The 15,791-nt window shown below is 42.5% G+C and overlaps 1 protein-coding gene across 2 annotated transcripts in view; it reads left to right on the top strand.

Annotated features, from left to right (window-relative positions):
* Akap13 (A-kinase anchoring protein 13) overlaps positions 1-15,791 on the top strand; it is a 264,078-nt gene that overhangs the window by 230,186 nt on the left and 18,101 nt on the right. For both annotated transcript variants that reach the window (XM_057755917.1, XM_057755918.1), the window contains 11 exons: positions 323-389; positions 3,193-3,328; positions 4,880-4,992; positions 5,573-5,725; positions 6,616-6,866; positions 8,093-8,218; positions 8,329-8,446; positions 9,675-9,923; positions 14,351-14,427; positions 14,968-15,149; positions 15,286-15,368. In XM_057755917.1, the coding sequence (XP_057611900.1) occupies positions 323-389; positions 3,193-3,328; positions 4,880-4,992; positions 5,573-5,725; positions 6,616-6,866; positions 8,093-8,218; positions 8,329-8,446; positions 9,675-9,923; positions 14,351-14,427; positions 14,968-15,149; positions 15,286-15,368 (1,555 nt within the window). The remainder of the gene's footprint in view (positions 1-322; positions 390-3,192; positions 3,329-4,879; positions 4,993-5,572; positions 5,726-6,615; positions 6,867-8,092; positions 8,219-8,328; positions 8,447-9,674; positions 9,924-14,350; positions 14,428-14,967; positions 15,150-15,285; positions 15,369-15,791) is intronic.

Genomic DNA, 15,791 nt, shown 5'->3' with positions numbered 1-15,791 from the left:
CTGGTTCTCTGAGTAACTGACAGTGCAGTGTGGGTATGGACAGGCAGTTTCTATAGTCAGGAAAGGCTTTGGTGACCTTAGCAAAGAGAGAGTACTTAGAGCATCTGGAAATGGAAGAATGTCATACCTACATAGATGACAAAAAGCATCCTGAGATGGGGGTGGGCACACACCTAAGCATCTGTAGTGCTTGGTGAGCCCAAAGAATGGCAGATGGTGGTGGCCATGGTCCAGCACCATCTCTTTTTACTCCAGGCTGCTGGAGAATTGTGGAGGATGAGTTGCACTGTGGTCTCATGTTTGTACTTTCTTTTCTCGTTAGCAGCCCAAAGGGAGCCTCCAGGCACATGACACATCATCACTGCCCACAGTCATCATGAGAAACAAGTGTAAGTAGTTCAGCACTTCTTGTTCCAGATTCAATGTTTTTGTGAAGCTTGCTTGTTGAGGCTAGCCTAAGCTAACTAGCAAGATCCTATACCTATATTGTTTACCACTTTGTTCTGTCACATTCATTGACCAGCAACTTAGCATTACACCATCAAACCCTCTTGAAGGTGTCTGTCATAGTAGGTGCATTAGCTGAAAGGGGGACTGGAGCCCGTGTGCGTGAGCAGCTTACTCCCGTGCAACTCGGTCTCTTCAACACCAGAGAAAGTGATTAATTTTAGTGCCTCACATCAGTGGGACACAAATGATCTCTTACTGGTTAAGCGTATATATAGCATGTGAAATTATATAAATGAGTTTTTCATTGTTATTCCCAAGGTTCTTGAATATTATACAAAACTGAGTAAATTATATTCTACCCTCACACGTTAAAAACAAAACAAAATCTTGAGGACTGGCAAGGTGACTCAAGCAAGTAAAGGTATCTGCTGCCAAGCCTGACTACCTGAGTTCAATCCCAAGGACCCACATTTCAGGAGAGAACGAACTCCCACAAGTTGTCTTCTGACCTCTTCTGCATGCATGTGTGTGCACTTGCTCACACACCTCTGGCTTCCACATGGATTCGGTGGCATGTGTGTGTGTATACACACACACACACACACACACACACAATAAATTCTAAAATCTAAAAAGAAACCAGAACTGATCTTTGCCGTCTTGTGAAAGATTTCACTTCAGTTTGGCAGTGTTCTCACTCCCCATGCTCTTTCATACCCATTTAATATATTTAGTGCATATCCTTCTGATCTGCTATCTCTTAGTCATCTGTATCTTTGAAAAGGTCTGTTTTATACACTAGTTCACTCTGTCGTTTTCAGAGCCACTATTGCTGTTGTTTGACTGCTGCGTGATTTATTTCATGAGCATATGACAACATATAAAACACAATTTTAATTACCTCCAGCTGCTACCGTGAGCAATGCAGTGCTAATTATCCTCTCTGAATTGGCTCCATGGGAACCTGTGCTGTTACCAGAGCAATGCTTTCAACATGTAGCTGAATCGATACATGCACAGACTCTGAGACCCCCATCTATCCCTGAGAGTCAGACACTGTGGTAGAGCCCTGTGGTCTAGGTTTTAGTAGATCCTCTGAGTGGTCTTGATGCCCACTGAAGGCTGGAAGCACAGCTTGTGCCTTATTTCTCTCCTGCAGTTCCTGAGCACTTGAAAATGGCTGTGCCGATCTGTACACCACAGAGAATGAATTCCCTGTAGACATATTAAAGTCTGGTTCTCATCCATCCTTGTATGGAGACAGCTACTAGACTGACACCCACTTCAGTCTGTCATCCAGCTTCCTTGGACAGTTTTGATCTTAAAACCTTTTTTTGTGATGTTACCAACTATTTCAGAAGCCTGTTTTCTTTCCCATTAGATGAAATAACTTTTAAAATATCTTCCAGAAGCACACTCTTTTATGTGGATTGCCTCTGACCCTCACAGAGAACTATCTTATTTATATTGATAGTAATCTATATAGTGCTGGGTTTTGTTATGAGATTTCCATATATAAAATGTACCTTAAGAACAACTCCCATTAGCTTTTCTTATCTCCATCTTCCTTGTTTTCACCTTAGCCATCTGTAGTAGTACCTCATTTTGCCTTCAAGTCCCTGCCTTTTTAATTTCATATGGGAAAATAATATGTCTAATTTTTTTTTTTTTTTTTGGTTTTTTTTTTGGTTTTTCGAGACAGGGTTTCTCTGTGGTTTTAGAGCCTGTCCTGGAACTAGCTCTGTAGACCAGGCTGGTCTCGAACTCACAGAGATCCGCCTGCCTCTGCCTCCCGAGTGCTGGGATTAAAGGCGTGCGCCACCACCGCCCGGCTATGTCTAATTTTTGTAGAATTGTCTCACTAAACATTTTCCTTCAAATAATATATTTCATTCTTGAGTGTTGGCCATATAAAACTCCATTATATCACATTTTCTTTTTCTTTTCACCCACTGATAGTCATTTTGGGGCTGATTCCATGACTTGACTATTGTGAATAGTGCTACAGTAAACAGTGATGTTTAGGCATCCCTATAGTAGCCTTACTCTGGGTCTTTTGGGTATCCATCCATAAGTGGTATGGCTGGATGGATAGAAATTCCATTTTTTAATCTGTGGGGACTTCATACTGATTTCCATGCCTCCCAGCAGTATAATATAGTTTCTTTTCCATTTACATCCTCATCGTCATTTGTTGATTTTATTCCCTTGAGAATAGCCATTCTAACTAGGATAAGATGGAATGCCAGTATTATAGTGATTAAGAGTACAAATTCTGGGGCTAAAGAGATGACTCAGAGATTGAGCACTGGCTGCTCTTCCAGAGGTCCTGAGTTCAATTCCTAGCAACCACATGGTGGCTCACAACCATCTATAATGAAGTTTGGTGCTCTCTTCTGGTGAGTAGGCATGCATGCAGACAGAACACTGTATACCTAAGAAATAAATATTTTTTTTTAAATGTACAAATTCTGGATCTGGGAAGATGGCTCAGTGTGTAAAGTACTTGTTGGACAAGCATGAGGACCCAAGTTTGGGTTTGGATATGGTGGCACATGTTTGTAACCGTGGGTCCTAGAAACAGAGACAGGCAAATACCTGAAACTTGCTGGCCATCCAGTCTAGTCAAAATGCTGATCAAGTTTAGTCAAAATGAGGTTCAGTGACAGACCCTCTCTCTCAAAAAAAAAAAAAAAAAAAACATAGGTGATGCTTCAATTCATGTCCTCTCTTCCCCTGCAGCTTCACAGCCCAAGGAGCGCCCTAGGTCTGCAGTCCTCTTGCCTGATGAGGCCACTGCTGTACCAGTGTTTACTAACAGGCGGTCCCAGCAATGTGTCTCCCTCTCTAAAAGTGTTTCCATACAGAACATCACTGGGTAAGTGTGCTTAAAGAGTCTACAGTTGACATATGGGTGACAAGGACATAGTAATCACTTTATTTGACAAAAAAGAAAAGAAAAGAAAAAGAAATGGGTATATAAAATAATGGGTTGGTGCACAGTTGGATGGCTTGGATGAAGTGGTTGGAAGTTGTGGTTTTGATGTACTGTATTTATACTTACATTTATAATTTAGATTGGTAATGTTTAATCAGAGAGCTGGATTGCTTTAGGCATTTGTACATGACCAGCCAGTTTTAGAAGAACCTGAGTCATGGAAAAGATGATTTAATCATGAATATTCCATTGTAACCACCTATGTCTTAGATATCACACCTTTGTTTTATTCAGATGAACCTGGTTTTGTTTCTTTTTAAATCTGTTTTCTGTCCTTACCTCTGAAGTCAGTTTATCACGGTGATGAACTCTGGGCCGTCGGTTCCAGTTAGGGTCCTTCTTGCTGCATTAGTTCCATTTGTAACCTCTTCAAATTTTGCTGAGGCCATGGCTTGTTCAGCATTGATTATCAGGTTGTTAGCAAAGGGGTGATTATGATGCTGTTGACTGTTTGGGTTAAAATGCTTCCCTCCCTCCCATTCATCCGGTATACATCTTCAGAAATGTAGGACTTAATACCTCTTAAATTTCTCCTGACATAGATTGAACCAGAATTTCTGACTAAGGATTTAAAGTCTGCTTTTGTTTGTGTTTTGCTACCTCTGTGTTAGCTAATGTTTTCTCTTCCAAACCAGCAGCTCAGGTGTTCTTCTTTGTCTCTATTTCTGTGATTTCCGTAAGTCTTCTTTTCAAGGTTGTAATGTCATAAAAGTCATTGGCATTCTGACTGAAACACTAAGTTTAAAAAAAGTTTGAAGTTTAATGAGTTCCACTTGCTGTTGTGTTCGAAAACAAACATTTACTTGGTTCCCACGGTGTTAGCTTGTGAGTTGAGGTGGAAAGGCCCAAAGAGTATCATTTAATGACATGCTCAGTAGTTTGTAGGGTAGAGATTTTTTAAAAGAAAAAAAAAAGTTAGTGATTATGTAATGCTTTTACAAGTTATTTTATGTATGTGTGTTTTGCCCATATGCATGTCTTTGCCCCATGTGTATACCTGATATCTGTGGAGTCTAGAAGAGGGTATTAGATCCCCTGAAACTTGAGTTACAGGTGATTGTGAGCCACCATATGGGGCTAGATATCAAACTCAGATCCTCTGAAAGAGCAGCCGGTGTTCTTAACTGCTGAGCCATCTCTCAGACTCCTATAATAAAATTTTAATTTTTCTATATAAATGTGTACATGATGCTGTGTACCTTTTTTTTAAAGCCTCAGAAAGTTGAACTAAGATTGAGTTTGTGTTGGTAACACTTTTAAACTTTTTAGTAATGCTTCATTTTGCTATGTACCCAGGTAGCTTGTCTTAAGTCATCATAAAATCCACGACTAACTGTCATTTTAGAGGTTTTTTTTTAGGGATTCACCTGAGAATGTGCACCACAGCTTATGAGATCGTATTTGACAGTGTGGTCTTCTTTTTGTCTCTAGAGTTGGCAATGATGAGAACATGTCAAACACCTGGAAATTTCTGTCTCATTCAACAGACTCACTAAATAAAATCTGCAAGGTCAATGAGTCAACAGAATCACTTACTGATGAGGGTAAGAGGAAACTCTAGCCTGTATTACTAAATGTCTGTAAGGATCCAGTGTATCTCCTATCACGCTATTACCAAATAGCGGGGCCTGCTCTTTCCCTCCCTCCCTGGAAAGAGTCTCTCAATTGTCTGTAAAGCATCTCTTGCAGTGCCAAGCATTGGCAGTCACACCTGTCCTGGTGTTGGCTCTCCGCAGAAGGGAACACTGATTTTAACCTAGACATACTCTAGTATGGATGCTTTTCTTCCTCTAGACGTTGCACACATTCAGTTCTGTGTCTGTACAATTGTAAGTGTACTCAGATGAACATGCAGCTCGTAAAGATAGCAGGATGCTTTAAACTCCAGCTTCACATAGGAATTGTTTCAATCTTGTACATATGTTTATCATTCCTAACCAGACTTGAATATAGACTCTTCCATTCCTGAACTTGACAGTGATCCTGCCTAGTATGTTCTTCTTGAGTATCCTCTACACTAGGACAGAGGGTTTGTCTTAGGAACTCGTTTTCACCTGCAGGAAAATCCAGACTCGTAGAGGTCAAAAAACCAACATCCTGAGGTTGCTTTTTTTGTATTTTGAGGAGTAGGTACAGACATGAATGAAGGACAGCTGATGGGAGACTTTGAAAGTGACTCTAAACAGCTAGAAGCAGAGTCCTGGAGCCGCATAGTAGACAGCAAGTTCCTTAAACAGCAGAAGAAAGACGTGGTCAAACGGCAGGAGGTGATTTACGGTGAGATGCTTCATTTGCTCTGCTTGTTTGTCATCTGCACCATCCCCCTTGCACGCAGTGAGGGTTATTGAGAGGTAGAGATACTGTCCTGCCTCCCAGGGAGGGAACTTGAAGAGGAGTTGCCCTGTCCGGCATGTTTAAATGAGTGATTGTTGGACTATAAAAAGTAAGTGTTGAATATGCAGCATCATAAAGGTTTCCGTTAAAACCACTGAGGTATGAAGACATGATTTGGGGGATGGGGGTTGAGACAGGGTTTTTCTTGTAATAGCTCTAACTATCCTGGAACTGGCTCTGTAGACCAGACTGGCCTCGAACTCACAGAGATCTGCCTGCCTCTGCCTCCCATGTGTTGGGATTAGAGGTGTGTGCCACCACTGCCCAGCTTGGAGACTTGATATTGCCTTTTGTTCATTTTGCCCCGTAGTATCCCATTCTGTTCCTTTCTCCTTAGATTGAACAGTTTGTTTATATTTGTATGCGAGCTATACAGCAGTGTATGAAAGAGATGCCTTCTAAAAATGCATTTTTGTTCTTTTTTTTTTTTTTTTTTTTTTCCCTGCTACTCCTTTGAGAGCATTTTTGTTCTTGAGCTACACTAAAAAGGTGAAATATTCGTCAGTTCTGGGAAACAGGGACACAGTAAATAAAAGGGACTGAGTTCAGTGCAGAAACACAGTAAAAGGAAAGGAGTCTGAAAATCATTTCAGACTGTCCGAATTCAATACACTTGTCATCAGAGAAATGTTAGGTCGGTGAAAAGGCAGCATGAGATAAGACTACGCCCCGGAAGACAGCTGTTTGCTCGATGTTAAACTCTCAGCTGGGCTCTGAGCTAACCTCACAATCTTAGCTCTCATCTGAAAGACCCTTGCTCTCTCTTCTCATAGAGTTGATGCAGACAGAGTTACATCACATCCGCACGCTCAAGATCATGAGTGATGTGTACAGCCGGGGCATGATGACAGATCTGCTCTTTGAACAGCAGATGGTGGAAAAGCTGTTCCCTTGTTTGGATGAACTGATCAGTATCCACAGCCAGTTCTTTCAGAGAATCCTGGAGCGGAAGAAGGAGTCTCTGGTAGAGAAAAGTGAAAGGAACTTTCTTGTCAAGAGGATAGGGGATGTGCTTGTCAATCAGGTGAGCAGCGGACAGGTCTGGGATTCTCACACTTTGGGGTAGCAGAGAAGCTTTGTGATTCTGGATCCCTGCATGAATAGCTCAGCTTTACTTGTTTTCTTTGTAGACTTAACAAACTGAGTTCATCTAACCCTCAGTTTTCTTTTCTATAAAAGAAGGAAAGAAGGGTTCTCTGCTTATGCTAAAGTATATACTAAAAGTTTTTCTTTCTCTAAGTCCATACAGTCATCAGAAACAGTACTGTGTAGGAAGTAAAAGAATGTTTATTGAAATCTTTTTTTTTTTTTTTTTTTTTTTTTTTTTTGGTTTCTTCGAGACAGGGTTTCTCTGTGGTTTTGGAGCCTGTCCTGGAACTAGCTCTTGTAGACCAGACTGGTCTCGAACTCACAGAGATCCGCCTGCCTCTGCCTCCCAAGTGCTGGGATTAAAGGCGTGCACCACCACCGCCCAGCTTTGTTTATTGACATCTTGAGCTTACCCTATGGCTCATCTGAAAAGGATCCCATATATCTTTTTTTTCGTTTTGATTTGATTTTTTGAGACAGAGTTTCTCAGTAGCTATGGAGCAGTCCTGGAACTCTGTAGACGACCAGGCTGGCCTTGAACTCACAGGTGGCCTCTGCCTCCTGAGTGCTGGGATTAAAGGTGAGCTGCTGGGATTAAAGGTGAGCGCTACCACCGCAGGGCGGATCCCATCCATCTTGAGACCAGCTAAAGCTTAGGCAGTTGACCAATAGGCTATCTGTGAATCTCTTTCTCTCTCTTTCTCTCTCTCCCTCCCTCCCTCCCTTCTTCCCTCCCTCTCTCCCTCTCCCTTCAGTACCTGTATAGGTATTGCATCTTGACTTGTATTCTTGTCTGTAGTTTCTTATGTTGTACACAACCCTACTAAAGTCTTTGCTGTTGGGACTGAAACTTTAGTCCAGTGGTACTCGTGGTACTCTGTACTGGACTCAGCCTATTAGGGCACTTGGTTTGTGGTAGTAGTTCTGCTTCTGCCTCTCCATTGTGAGTGAAGAAACCTACACAACAAATCACTCGATCTTCCCAGATCTCAGTACTTAGCCCTTCAATAAAGTGCCAAGCTATTTGCCAAAACTGTTGTACCATTTAATCTTTTGGGGGAGTTTATTAGGAAGCACTCTTAGTCTTTACAGCAAGCCTGGGAACTTTCTATAGACCGATACCCTGACTTGTGGTGTGACTCCTGTTTTCTTTCTGGGCAGTTTTCAGGTGAGAATGCAGAGCGCTTAAAGAAGACATACGGCAAGTTCTGTGGACAGCACAACCAGTCTGTCAACTACTTCAAAGACCTCTACACAAAGGATAAGCGTTTCCAAGCCTTTGTGAAGGTACTCCCTGAAACACAAGCATCCCCGCCATGCTCAAGAACATAAACACTCATTTTGGCTAGAGCTACCTTCCTCACACAGGGACTAACAGTTTCTTCACTCCTTTACAGAAGAAGATGAGCAGTTCAGTAGTGAGAAGGCTTGGGATTCCAGAGTGCATTTTACTTGTAACTCAGAGGATCACCAAGTACCCTGTTTTATTCCAGAGGATACTGCAATGTACCAAAGGTAAGCTCCTTGTAACTCAGATCCAGATAGCCCTAGAAACCAGTGCAGCAGAGCTCTGCCAGGGTGTCTGTGCTTAGCTCCATGGTTTATTTATTTTGGGGCACAGATTTTCACTCTGGCCAAGGTTGACCTCAAATTCACAACCGTTTTTCCTCCACCTCCCCAAAAAGTGCCACGATTATAGGTGTATCTTATCTTGTAAGCATCTTTTCATGGCTATTTATTTTGTTGCTGTCTTTAGTTTTTGAGATCATGTTTCACTTTGTAGGACAGTCTAGTCTCAAACTCATGATGCTTCTACACAGCCTCCCAAGTACTGGAATTATAGGGAAACAAAATTATACCCACCTGATACACAGTTTTCTTGAACGGAAGGAAATTGGCCCAGCGATACAGTTGTGTGGACTTAGATTCTTGGTCTAAAGCAGGGGAGATGCAAATTTGAGGCCTGCTAGGATTTAGATCAGATTCGAGTCCAACCTGGGCAGCCAGTGAGGTCTATCTGTATGAAGGCAAAAACTGAGAAGGAGCTGGAGGCACAGCTGGGTGCTGCAGTGTTTCCTGGATATGCACAAGGTCCTGGATTTAGTTCCTGGACCAGCAGGCTGGAGGTACAGATCAGTGTTAGATTACTTCCCAGGCATGTGCAAGGCCCTGGATTCGATCCCTGAAATACCACTTGGAGTGTTAAATCACTACAGTTGGGGTAGATGGACAATACTGAGGAGGGACCATGTATTGGTTCTGTTAAAGCATTATGTGCCCTGAGCATGGACTAGTTCAGGTAGCATTGAATTTGGTCAGCAGTTCCCCCCACCTTTTCTTCCCATAAGTGCTAAAATTGTTACTCTGTCTTGTTTAATCAGTATGTAGAGGTTTCTCTCAGCTGCTGCTTCTCCTAGGCAGGTACATTAAAAGTTATGAGGCAATCACATTAAAGAGTAGGCAAAGATATAACTGAGTAGCTTGTTACATGCCTCTGCTGCTCTCTCTCCCTAAATCATTGGTTTCTTTGGCTTTGGAGCATATAATTGCATATCATCCATAGCACTGAGAATACCTAACTTCCTTTGGAATTGAACTTACGGCAGCAGGAAAGGTCAGCATGTGACTTGGTGTGTTGGCTCCAGCGTGAAAGTATAACAGCTGGGGAATGTGATGGTGTAGACTCCTTCCTGTCTGCTCTTGTGTGCAAGGAGCCATTCAAAGTACTTCTTTCCTCCCCAAGACAATGAAGTGGAGCAGGAAGACCTGGCCCAGTCCTTGAGCCTGGTGAAGGATGTGATTGGAGCCGTGGACAGCAAAGTGGCAAGTTATGAGAAGAAAGTCCGTCTCGGTGAGATTTACACGAAGACCGATAGCAAGTCGATCATGAGGATGAAAAGTGGGCAGATGTTCGCCAAGGAGGATCTGAAACGAAAGAAGCTGGTGCGGGATGGGAGTGTGTTTCTGAAGAGTGCAACAGGACGGCTGAAAGGTAAGACTGCTTCCGTGTCTGGGTGCCTAGGGAGAACAGGAAGAATCCAGATGCTTCTGAACTTCACCACCAGGTTTCTTCTAGAGAGCTATACCCAGACATCACCCAGGGCAACAACCATTTAGTAATATGTCAAAAAAAAGACTCATTTGAAGTGACTTACAAAGCCCTATGAAATGTGGCAGTAAGGAAAAAATACACTCAGGAAAAATGGCAAATTGATTTAAAACACAAAGGATGAAATTAATACATATAGCAGACTGTTGCAGAAGACATGTTCCCCCAGAGAGGTGCTGAGTGGCCACTGTGGCATGGGGTCAGTGGCAGAACTGTCTGAGTCAGGGACTGTGAGTCCGTAAGAATTGAGAACTTACCACTCCCAAAAGACCTTCTGAGACCTTAGAGAAAGGCAAGTCTAACTCATTTCAACTACATTCCTCATTACTTTGATTCATGTCTGTCATTTTTCTCTAAAGCAAAATAGATCATTAAAGGTAATTTGTTCATTTTATTTATAATTTCTCAATTTTCATCAGTCACCTACAATAAGTTAAGGAAGTTAAGCATTTTTGTTTTTAATTATTGAATACATCTTACTTTTAGGAAAGTGATCAGTTTCATCAGAACTTTACTAGGTGTAGGCATCCTGCCTCTGAGCTCTACCCTCACAGCAGCTGCTGGTGTTCCCACCATGGTCCTGGACTCAGTGATCTGAGGATGCGGAACAGGCCATGGGTGCGCTGTTGTCCCAGTAGCACACTGAGATGAAAGGGAACATTTCCTTTCCCGTCTCAGCAGGAACGATGCCATAGGTGTCTGCAGCCAGAGCACTCAGGTGCTTAGCCTATTATGCTTAGGACAGTAGTACAGAAGTCCCCTCCAGGCAGCGGACTTCAGATCTGCAAGAAGAGGGTACTTCTGTACTGTGGTGGGTGCCAGAATGAAGAGGGAGGATGCGTGGCCGTGGAGGTCAGTCTTGAAGAATGAAGAGAAAAGTATTGCTGGAGGAAATCATGGAGTTGGGAGAGCCTGGAACCCAGAGAAAGTTAAATCATCAGGACTCCCAGTCGGGCTGAAGAGAGTAATAGGAGATGAGAAAAAAGAGAACCTGCTGGGGTCCAGCTGCCAAAGATGCCTGCCACACAGTGAGGAGCTGGCTCTTGATGTTCTTGCTGGTTGTGGGCATGGAATAGGCTCACAATGAGAGGGTATCACGTGGACAAGGGATGAGTTAGGTGTTTTGTGGTTTGAGGTTTTTTTTGTTGTTATTGTTTCGTTTTTTTTCAACACAACTGGGAGTCGTGTAGAGGACATCGGAAGTGACAAAGGCATTGGAACCGTCACCCACCAGTGCCTGGACAGCAGTGGAAGACATGGAAATGGAGCATGGGATAATGTTTACATGTCCCTCACTGATCAGGAGTGTGTAGGATATCCTGTGATGAATTAAGGTGCTCCTTCCTTCTAGCCCTCTCAGTTCTGTGGTGGTCGAGGATGCTAGCCCAGACCTCTTTCCACACCGCCCTTTTGAGGCTGCCTTTCAAGCAGACTGGCAGTTCAGAAATACCTGTCCTTCTCATGAGGACCTAGGTTTTCTAGAACTGCTGTTGCCTGGAGCCAACGCTTTATTCTCTTCCTTTACATGGCAGCTTATTCCGAAAATAAAAACAAATAGGTTCCAGCTGTTGGAATAAAGCTGTGGTCAAACCAATAGCAGAACAATAGGTTTCTGGCTGGAAATGCCTGCACTGGGGAGAACGGGTTGCTATTTAGTCTTTTTCACACCCCCGTGAACTCCTGCCAAGAACAGCCAGTACTGTATTGAACACCCCGTGGAAGGGGTGGGATTGTTATTTCTCTGATCCATAACACTGATCATAAACCTCAGGATCCAACAGAGTTGAAACTTATGTTTTTCGAACTTATTTTTGGCAGACACCTGAATTATTTTAAAGTTAACTTAAAATAACTTGTCAAAACTAATGATAGTGCATGGAAAATTACTGCTGTCCAGCCTGAAAATTGAGACCTCCTTTGCTTCTGTTTGCTGTGTAGCTTTGTAGGAAATTCTAGTTGTGGCAGAGGTGTGCATAAATCTGTTTCCCAAGGAGCTATAGGCTCTGCTTTCCAGAGGGAGAAACATGTAAGGGTGGGCCTGGTAGTTCTGAGTAGCTGGCTAGGAGATGTGCATTGCCCTCGAGGGAGCAGAGGAAAATGGCCCTGTGCGTGCCTAGAGGACTAGTCAGATCATGAGTTGATGAATTTTTTTGAAGTTCCTGGATCCAATTAAAGATGTTTGTTTTGTTCCATTTCTGGGGTGACGATGGTGATAGAATCTAGATCTGCTAGAGTCTTAGGCACCGCTCAAGTCCACATCAGTCTGTTGGTTTTGGTTTTTATGTGTCATATTTTATATTCTACAGTTTAGACTTAACTTAGTTTGACCATAATTTAGACAAAACGAATTGTGTTGCCCTACATATTTCTTAAATTAATTTTCTTAGCATACGAAACAATGGGTTTCATTGTAATATTTCAATACAACATACATGGTTGTTTGCTCCACCAGCACCTCCTGCTGGTCCCCTTCTTGCCCCAGACTGTCTTTCTTCACCTTTCATGTCCTATATTACAAATAATTAAATTTACATCTGCATGTGAGAGAAAACGTGATATTTTACCTGGCTTACCTCCCCCATTTACGCACTCTGGTTCCACACATGGTTTTGTTTTAATGGAGTGGAAGAGAGCTGAATTCACTTTTTCCTATGAAGCTAGAGTATGTGCAAGTGTTTAGTTTCCGTTCAGTTGCTGTGATTAAAGACGCTCTGAGTAGGCACAGCAGTGGGGAGGAAAGAGTGTACTTGGCTTTCACTTCCAGGTCACAGCCCATCACTGAAGTACATCAGGAGAGGAACAAAGGGCCCCAAAGAAACACTGGATGCTGATTCACATCATTTGTTCATGGGCTCCTGCTCAGCTAGCTTTGTTACGTAGCCCAGGATCACCTTCCCAGGATATGGTGTCACCCACAGTGAGCTGAAGCCTTCTACAACAATTAATATTCAGACCATTCCCCCAAACATGACCATGGACCTCTTGATCTAGGCAGTGAAGGCTTTCTTCTCAGATGACGCTAGGCTGTGTCAGGTTGACAGTTACGCTATCTGTGATGGGGTGAGATGGGGGAGTCTTAATCTTTTGCTTTAAAATGTCTCTGTCCTGATTTTGAGGGGTAGCAGATAAGAGAATGTCAGGTATCCCAGACATACAGTATAATGGCTTAGTTGAGCAGTCACCTTTTGAGTGACTTTCTGTGAGTGTATGAAGACCTGAATTCAGATCCCCAGAACTGATATAAACGCCAGATACAGTGATGCACACTACAACCTGGGCAAGAGGGGCAGCGAATAGAGACAGGAGGATCCCCAAAGCTCACAACCTATCCACTGACCAGCCCGGCCAAAAATGGCAAGCTCCAGCCAGGTTCAGTAAGAGAAACCCTGTTTTAACAATAAGGGAAACAGTGGCTGGAGAGGTGGGTGGCTTAGTAGCACTGGCTGCTCTTCCAGAGGTCCTGCCTGAGATAATTCCCAGCAACCACATGGTGGCTCAAAGCCATCTATAATGAGATCTGGTGCCCTCTTCTGGCCTGCAGGCATACATACAGGTAGAACACTGTATAAATAATAAGTAAATAAATCTTTTTTAAAATTAGGTAAAGAAAAAAACAAAAAATTAATGAGTAATAAAGGAAAATACCCAAAGTCAACTCTGGAAGGCACAAAAGTTGGCTTGCTCACACACACACACACTCTGCAATGCAAAAATGCAAAATATATCTTTTCGGGACTGATCACTTAACCTTTTCTGATGCAAGGCTTATGGTGATGTGCCTAAAATGCCTCTAGGGTAAAAAGCAATTATTTGGTTTTCCAGTAACTTTGTATATGCTTGAATCCTCTGTTCTATGGGTCAAGTCATATCCCTCAAAACATCCCAGGAAGGTGAAGCTAAAAGTAACACATTGATTTACAGGTATGAATTACTCATTTCTCCGTGTAGCAACATTGTAAAGAGACCTGTATTGTTGGAGTCTGGGATTTATATTTTGTCCTCTTGTTTCTAAGTGAGAAATCTGGGGTTTCAGTATATGTAACTATTATTATACTTATTGCTGAAAACAATAGCTCTCTGAAGGTTTGTAAAATGCTAGATAGCATAGTTTATTAAGGATAACAAAATAACTATAAACACTTTAAAGATAGAATAAAATGCCTCTAAAACTCCAGGGGTCAACCCTGAATCCTGCAGAATTACAAAACTGTTGCAGGGGGTGGGTGTGATCTCAGACACAGTCGCTGTGCATTGCCACACCAGTTTGATGAACGGCTTCTCTCCTTCTCTCTCCCACTTCTACTTTGCAGAGGTTCAAGCAGTTCTCCTCACTGACATTTTAGTTTTCCTTCAAGAAAAAGACCAGAAATACGTGTTTGCATCCTTGGTAAGCTGAACTGTTTCTCTCTTCTGTTCCAGCTAGTTTGGGTATAAAGTCTAACCAGCTAGCATCACCATGTCTGTCATACAGCTGTGGCTTACCTGCCCACTGAAAACTGCCTGACTCACAGAGATCCCTGGGATTGATTCCTTATGTGCCCTTATGGTGTTTTGTTGTTTTTTCTTCCCACTGCAAAATTATTTTTATGTTCCTTCACAATCCTGTTGAATGCCCTGAACACTTGATTTGATCACAATAGAAATCCACTTGTGGAATGTGTCTCCCAGATTCATCATGCAGAAAACAGAATTTTAGTGGCCATGATCCTCTAATCTCCAGTGTGGAAATCTCTTGTTCACATTTGAGGCGAATGATGAAATGCTAATCTGAAAACTGAAGGGGTTTTCTGGAAAATGATTAAATTGATTTTATTTTGTTTTTTAAGTCGTGCATTTAAAACTGTCTGAGCTTACCTCAGGTTAGAGTTGTCTTCAAGAGTGAGTGTACTGCATGCATGTCTTATGTTTGCCTCTCTCCTCTGTCCAGGACCATAAGTCAACTGTGATCTCCTTAAAGAAGCTGATTGTAAGAGAAGTGGCACATGAAGAGAAAGGTCTGTTCCTCATCAGTATGGGAGTGAAAGATCCAGAGATGGTGGAGGTCCACGCCAGCTCCAAAGAGGAGCGGAATAGCTGGATTCATATCATTCAGGATACAATCAATTCCCTGTAAGCGAGACACCAAGGCCCGCCCTTTCCTCTCTCTTCGTACCTCTGTGTGACTTCATGTGCACAGGACAGTGACATGTGACTGACATCTTGGATGGTTTGTTTGTTTCATCTTGCTTTATTTTGGCTATGTTAGGAACAGAGATGAAGATGAAGGGATTCCTAGTGAGAATGAAGAAGAAAAGAAATTGTTGGATACCAGAGCCCGAGAGTTAAAAGGTAAAATGTTGGAAATGGCATTGAACTGTCTCAGTCAGCTCAACTACAGAAACAAATAGTTCCCAAAGGAGAATGGCAGTAAGAATAGTCTAGTGGGACTGGAGAGATGGCTAAGCAGTTAAGAACACTGGTTGCTGTTCCAGAGGATCTGAGTTCAATTCCCAGCACCTGTCTGTAACTCCCATTTCAGGGGATATGGTGCCCTCTTCTGGCCTCTGTGGGCACTGGGCATGCATGTGATGCACAGACAAACATGCCGGCCCTATACAAATAAAAATGGGTAATATAAATAAATATATATATATATTAAATAAATAGCAGTGGGGAATATGGATTCTCTGATCTTGGTTCTTTGGACAAAGTTCTTGATCTCTGATTCTTTGTCCTTGGACAGTGGTGACTTTATTCATGCCTTGTCATAGA

The sequence above is a fragment of the Chionomys nivalis genome, chromosome 23 (genome assembly GCF_950005125.1).
Source record: "Chionomys nivalis chromosome 23, mChiNiv1.1, whole genome shotgun sequence".
In the NCBI taxonomy this organism is placed as follows: domain Eukaryota; kingdom Metazoa; phylum Chordata; class Mammalia; order Rodentia; family Cricetidae; genus Chionomys; species Chionomys nivalis.
This window is presented reverse-complemented; position numbering and strand designations above follow the sequence as displayed.